The sequence below is a fragment of the Galeopterus variegatus genome, unplaced genomic scaffold (genome assembly GCF_000696425.1).
Source record: "Galeopterus variegatus unplaced genomic scaffold, G_variegatus-3.0.2 Scaffold583, whole genome shotgun sequence".
Lineage (NCBI taxonomy): Eukaryota > Metazoa > Chordata > Mammalia > Dermoptera > Cynocephalidae > Galeopterus > Galeopterus variegatus.
In genome coordinates this window covers 69,337-76,417 of record NW_007726694.1, presented here as the reverse complement: position 1 = coordinate 76,417, position 7,081 = coordinate 69,337, and the positions used below count along the sequence as shown (strand labels likewise).

Below are 7,081 nucleotides of genomic sequence, written 5' to 3'. Positions count from 1 at the left end.
TGGTTTCAACTGATTTTTCTCCTCATTATGGGTCATATTTTGCATAACTGGTAATTTTTTATTGGAGACCCAAGATCTTGTGTTGGTTATTTTTGTATTCCTATAATATTCTTTTTTAAAAGATGACCGGTAAGGGGATCTTAACCCTTGACTTGGTGTTGTCAGCAACACGCTCACCCAGTGAGCAAACCGGCCATCCCTATATGGGATCCAAACCCGTGGCCTTGGTGTTATCAGCACCACACTCTCCCGAGTGAGCCACAGGCCGGCCCCCTATAATATTCTTGAGCTTTGTTCTGGGATGCAGTTAAGTCGCTAAAAACAGTGTGATTCCCCTTCTGGTCTCGCTTTTAAGATTTGTTAAGTAGGACCAAGCAGTGCTTAAACTAGGGCTAATGAATCCCCAATATGGAGGCAAGACCCTTCTGAGAACTCTAACCAATGCTCCATAAATTATGAGGTTTTCCAGTCTGGCTGGTGGGAACTGGTGCTGTTCAGGCTCTATGTGGCTATTGGCTACTGTTCCCTCCAATTGTTTTGTGTGGTTCTTTCCTTGGCCTCAGGTAGTTTCCTCACACTTAGATGATGAATTTCACTCTGCCGAGCACTCCAGGGGAGCCCTCTGCAGATCCCCAGAATTCCCTCCTCGTGCACCTTTTTCCTCTCCAGTATGCTGTCCTGAGCACTCTAGCTACTGTGGTTGCCCCAAACTCTCAGCTGTGCCCTCAACTCAGGGAGTATGGCTTTGCCTGAGATCTCCCTCCTATAATATATCCTGGAAGCTCTCTCAAGCAGTACACTGGGGCAATCATGGGGCTCACCTCATTTGTTTCTTGTCTCTCAAGGATCACTGTTCTTTGTTGACTGATGTCCAGTGTCTTGAAATCCATTGTTTCCTGTGTTCTTTTTTTTTTTTTTTTTTTTCTGTTTATTTGGTTGTTTCAGGCAGGAGGGTAAATTTTGTCCCTGCTACTCCATCTTGGATGGGAAGGAAAGTTGCATATGTACTTTAAATATATTTTTGTTCAGACCATGGAGTTGCATATTAAGGTGATTTCATTTTTGGGAAAATGTTCACCATATATCCTATTTGCAAAGCCTGTCCTCTCTGTCAAACCCGTGAGCCAAAGCAGATGGACTTTCTAACAGAAAAAAGTCTGATTTCATTTTTCCATTCAAATAAATGTGGTTAATATGTATCCTGTGCCAGCCATCTCATTTTTGAGTTTGAATTCTTAAATGAAGGCACAGAACTGAGTCACAGGGTTACCCGCTTCAAAACTTCTTACAGAAGGGCCGGCCCGTGGCTCACTTGGGAGAGTGTGGTGCTGATAACACCAAGGCCACGGGTTTGGATCCCTATATACGGATGGCCGGTTGGCTTACTTGGGTGAGCGTGGTGCTGACAACACCAACTCAAGGGTTAAGATCCCCTTACCAGTTATCTTTAAAAATAAATAAATAAAAACTTCTCACAGAAGCTCTCTAGGTTTGCTCTATTGAGGACTTCCTCAAGCACAGCATTCTGAAGTAGTCCATTTATTTGCTTTTTACACTGCAGAGCAAGGTGCCAGACTAGGATTGAGAATGAGGGAGAGAGGGCAACAGGGAAAGTGGAGGTCAGGAAGGAGAACTGTCAGACCTAAGGTTTCTTCTTGGGCCAGTCAATATGAGGAGAGGGAATATATGAAGGAGGCATTGAAATTAATTCCCTTAAAACTCTCTGTGTCCACTTACCTTCGAGAAAGTCTGTCTGTCCCTGTAGAGGAGTGCAAGTTCAGTTTGAAGGCCTCTGGTGCAAAGAGTGTGAAGCCATTGATTGAGCCATTACTGCTTCCTTCGTTGTAATAGAAAGGAAGGGGAGAGAAGCAGGCAGGAGTAGGGGGAGGTAAGTTGGGGATCTGATGCCTTGAATGTGAGGAAATTTCTATTTGATGATTTCAGTTTTCTTTATGAAGAATGAGTTTTGGGTCTATTGAAAGGGCTGGGGGCAGGGAGATGGAAGGCATCAGATGTTTGAGGAAGGTGGAAAAAATATGAAACGGTCATTACAAAGAATGGAAACTAGCTAGGCAGGGCCAAGGGTCCAGTTGAGGTTGGTGGCCATGAATTCAAACCTTCATCATTCTGCTCAGCTGTTTGATTTTCTTTAGCAATATTGAAGGTCTTGTTTGTTTGATGTTTGTGAATTTGATAAAATGCCAATCTTTCCCCTATATTGAGATATAACATGAATAATCACACAGAGGTCTGATAATAATTATAACAGAAATTTATTAATGTCCTTTCAGGGCTCTTCCACACAGGGTGGCTTTGGACAGCCAGACATTTACATAGCACATAGTGGCTTTCTTTTGTTTATCATCTTCCTGGTGAATTTCTTCTCTTAAGCATAAACATCTGCAGACCTTGAGTTATAATCGTCCTTATGAACAAGGCTGAGGTTACAAAGGGTGAAGAAGAGCCTGGGTGAGTTGCTGAGAAGCAACTAAGATGCTGGACTCTCTTTTGAGTCAAGGCAGGACTTCTGCTCATGCTCAGAAGGAGGGGTCTTGCCCTCCCTGTGGCTTATTGTCCAAGATGAGACCAGCCTGTGGGATAAAGCCAGGACCCTAATGAGCAGCCTGAGGCCAGGGAGGCTGAATGCTACTTGGACATGAAGAGAGAGAGTTCCCAGTAGACCCCTAGGGGAACAGGAACAAATTAGATCCTAGTCACTGCCTCCTCTTCCTAGCCTCAGGAGTTACTTATCTTGATTTACTTATCTTGTAAAGGAGCCTGTCATTCCTGCCTATTGTCTTGTCTCTTCTACCACTCCCATGTCTCATTTGTGGTTCTGCTCTACTTCTTATGGGCTACTTGGGATGGGAGTTAGGTCTCAAGAATATGGGAACAGAACAAAACAAAACAAAACAGAAACACTCTCTAACTTGCCTCCAGCTCTGCCAAAGACTGGCCCTGGAAAAATACCCTCCCTTTTCTGATACTCATCTGTAAAATGGCCTGGATCAGTGGTCTTCATACCACATTCTGTGGAGCTGCCAGGAGCCTGAGGGGTGCTCCAGGGCCCTAGAAGAGGCTGCAGTGGAAAGGGAGGCTAAGCTGTCTCTGTACCACCCTCTCCATCCCCAGCACCTACCATAGTAGCTGCTTTTTATCTGTTTTACGTATTGTTTCCACATAAAGCTTCTTTGAAGAAAGTGTCATGAGGCTACAAAGTTTGAAAACTGCTGGAATAGATGATCGCTAAGACCCCTTCCAGTCTGTGATACTTGGTCTTCTGAAGTCCAGCCCAAGTCATTCCTCCTCCAGGAAGCCTTCTTGGTTACCCAGTCCTGGTTACTTGTGCTCCAGCAATAATGATGGTGCCAGGAATATGGTGCCATTGCTAGCCCATCTGATGTCTGCTTGCTGTCTCCCCAGCTAGAAAGTGAGCTCTTCGAGGGTAGTTCGATTTTCCTTCCACACCTCTGTCCCTTGTAATAACATATGCGAAGTAGGTATTCAATAAACTTTTTGATGCTACCTGCCCGGCATCATGAGGTCTCCCACGGGACAAAACCCCCCAACCAGACTCTGCTTTAGTGAGGGGAAGCCAGCCTTTGGTCTTCTGAGTGTCCCCCAGAGTGACCTGTCCTTAACATGTTAGGGACCTAGACTCACACACTCTCAAAAGGGCAGGCCTGACTTCCTGCCTTAAATGGATTCTGTTCAACCTCTTCTGCCCCTCAATACCTCTCCTGGAGGGGCTTCTCCATATACTGCAGCCATAGAAGAGGCATGTTCCTGAAGCCTGAGAATCAGATCAGCCAGGATGCCCCATGGCTGGTAGGCACCTCTGCCAGATTCCAGAGGAAAGCACAGAGGAGATGGGGAGGAACTTGGGGGTTTGTTCAGAGTACAACTCTCTCTGGAGACGGAGGCCCAAAGGGGGAAGAGGGGTTTACTTACAGAGACCAGAGAAGGCAGGTTGGAGGAAGGTGCTAGAGGTGAAGGATCAAGACAGCCAAAGGCTGTCCCTGAGGCAGGTGCCAGGAGACTAGGAGTTGTAGTGGTGCAATGAGTCAGGAAACTGCTCTGCCACTTACTAGCTATGTGACTTGGGGTAAATCAATTAACCTTACTTAGTCTTAACGTCTTCACATGTAAATTGGGGGTGAAGGAACCTGACCAGCAGCAGGCTACTCTGTAGTGAAGTGGTGAGATTCCAAGGAGACTTAAAAGGTGCAGGGGTGTAAAGGATTATGGTTGTTTATTAAGGGGAAAGCACCAGAGCCTACTTCCAGCGAGGGACTGTCTTGAAATTAGGGAGGCTCCAAGGCTGGCCATCCTCCTTCTGCTTCACTCACAGAAGCCATCTCTGCCCAGTATTGGAGAATTTCTGGACAGACTGGTGAGTGTGAGGAGAGCAGGGCAGTTCGGGACAGAGGCCCCAGCCCAATTCTGGCCTAGAGACACTTCCCAAAGAGAGGGAAGTGTCCTGATGAAGAGCCCATGAAAGGGGTGGGACCCAGGAGGCTGCAGAGGTGCCTGTGTGCTCTTCTAGTCAGTGAGGTGCCCCAACAGGGTCCCAGGGATGGGGTCCCTTAGTCTTACTGAACTTCTTGCCACTTGGGATGGGGGCCAGGTCAGTCTCCCCTAAGGTTACATCTGGCCTTCTTCCTTTCCAGAGGATGGGTCCTTGTTGGTGCTGGGCAGCAGACAAGTCCTCAGCAGGATACAGGGAGAGCCTGGTGTTCCCCTCCAAAAACCCTCCCCACGGAATCCTCCAGATGTGAGGAGTAAGCAGCAGCCAGAGCAAGGCTGGAACATCTAGCATGGTTTAAAATCCACAGTTGGAGGGTGAGACCTCTCCATGTCGATTTGGAGAAATGCCTTCAGTCTCCACTCATCCCCCACAGGGCTCTGTGCCCCAGTCCGGCCTCACCAGGCCGCCTTCAGCTGCTGTAGCCTGAGGTGTGGGTGCTGGGCCTGCGCAGCCAAACGTCTGGCAGATCTGGCTGGCTGTTGGGCAGCACCACAGGGCTGCCGTCCCCCAGCCCTCCGCGGCCCTTCCAAGACAAGCTGCTCTGGTGGGAGTCAGGCAGTGACGGGTCATACACTGTCTCCCTCAGTGCCAGCCATAGGGTGTCCCGCTTCTCATTCAGCTGGCCTCGTTCAGGTAGTGGCTGGCCAGTGTCATCCAGGTCCTCTGGGGAGGCACCCACGGAATCTGGTACACGGGCACTGGGCTCAGAGGTGCTTAGGCAGGTCTCATCAGAGACACTGAGCCCCTCCAAGGTGCTGGCTGAGGAGCAGAGGCCATTTGGAGGCTCTGCAGCCTTGGACTTAGGGGAGTCGGCTGAGGCTTCTGGTGAGGCCTGCGGGGTCTCAGCCTTCTGCCCTTGGGAGTCCTGCCCGGCCCGGGTTTTGGGGCTGGGGTCAGCCTGCTTATAGGGCGAGGAGGTTTGCAGGGCTGGGCACTGGCTGAAAACTGCTTGGTGGTCTAGGAGCAGCTCCCTTGGGGAAGCAGGGGCTGGTGGGGGTCGGGTGCAGCAGGGGCCATCATGCAGCTGCAGATCTTCAGAGAGTACTGAGGGCCGGTGGGACAGCTTGCTGGTGGCTGTGCTGGTGTCAAAGCTGGGGCTTCGGCGTCGTGCCAAGGGCTGTAGCTCATAGTGCTCTGAGCAGGACCCAGGTGCCCCTCCTCCTGGCCCTGGTCGTGGATGGCCTGCCTTCTCCCTACCGGGCTCCCCAGTTCCAGTGTCCCATGGCAGGTGGGCACAGGGCCAGAGGATCTGTCCACAGTTCTTCTCTGGCCCAAAGAAACAGCATAGAGATTGGAAGAAGAAGCTGGCAAAGCCACAGCTGACGCACTTGACCATCATGAGGACGATGCCCAGCTTGCGATAGAGCAGAACTGTGGCAGGCAGCATGAGCACACCAGCTGCAAACAGGGATGCAGCCGCCACTGCCGTGGCACAGCTGGTCTGGCGCAGTGAGAAGGCCACGCGGCTCAGGCGGTCAGGATGTGGGCACAGGTGATAGGAGATGCAGTAGTTGATAGTGAAGTCTACTGAAAGGCCCACAGAGGCAGAGAGAAAGAGGGTCTCAGCAGTATTGAGCTGCCACTCGAGGAGAACCAGGAGTCCTGCAGTGAGTAGGACAGTGCCTGCCACTGCTGCCACAGAGAACAGGCTGAGTGGAACATTCCAGGTGCCCAGCAGTAGTGTGGCAAAGGCCAGTGCCAAGGCTAGACCCAGCACCACAGCAGGCTCAGTGCTCAGGCTGTGCTGCAGGCTGTACAGCTCCAGACGGCTTGTGAACCAACCATGGCGGAGGCCTGGAGGTGCCATGCCCAGCTGCACTGCCAGCCAGTGGCTGACCTCAGTGTAGAATTGGTGGGTCTGGCCGTAGTCTGGACTGTACTGGAAGTTGGTCTGGAACTGCAGGACCAGGGCAACCAGGCTGCCGTGGGCATCAAAGCGGGGTCCCAGGTCACGGGTGCCATGGAGGCCTTGCTCCAGAGCCATCATCTTGAGGCAGTGCAGGAAAAGCTGGGGGGCCCAAGGGAAGCCTGAGCGGCCACAGCAGAGGTCAGGACCCAGGCGGGCGCAGTTGGGGCTCTCCATCCAGCGCTGGAGGGCCTCCACAAAGCACAGCGTGGACCGGCCCTCTGGCTGGGTGCCGAAGAAGCTCTGATTCCGGGCCCTATGGCAGAGTGCCAGCAGCCAGCGCTGGGCCTCGGAGCTACTGGCCGAGAAGGCAGGGTCGCTCACCAGTGAGCTGTTGCTGCGAGGGTCCAGGGGGTCGCCAGTATCCACAGGCAGGATTCCCCACACCAAAACCACGGGCATGTGGCCGCCCTCCCCCTGAGGCAGCCGCTCGAACAGGAACTGCTGGCGGTACTCTGCGTCGAAGCGCTCGAAGGGGTGGCTAGGCCGGAAGACCTGGCCGCCAGACGGCGGCAGCTCGGGCAGTCCCAGGCGGGGGCTGACGCCGGCGATGTAGGCACCTCCAGCTGCCAGCGCCGCAAACCAGCAGATCCAGATGTAGCGGAACTTGATGACGCCACAGGGCAGCAGGCGCTGGAAGAGCAGCC

General features: G+C 51.9%; 1 protein-coding gene across 1 annotated transcript in view; it reads right to left on the bottom strand.

Annotated features, from left to right (window-relative positions):
• Positions 1 to 2,251: 2,251 nt before the first annotated feature.
• The window catches only part of DISP2 (dispatched homolog 2 (Drosophila)), a 19,406-nt gene continuing 14,576 nt past the window's right edge, over positions 2,252 to 7,081 (bottom strand). The window contains exon 15 of the mRNA XM_008570256.1: positions 2,252 to 7,067. Within this exon, the coding sequence (XP_008568478.1) occupies positions 4,938 to 7,067 (2,130 nt within the window). The 3' untranslated portion in view covers positions 2,252 to 4,937. The remainder of the gene's footprint in view (positions 7,068 to 7,081) is intronic.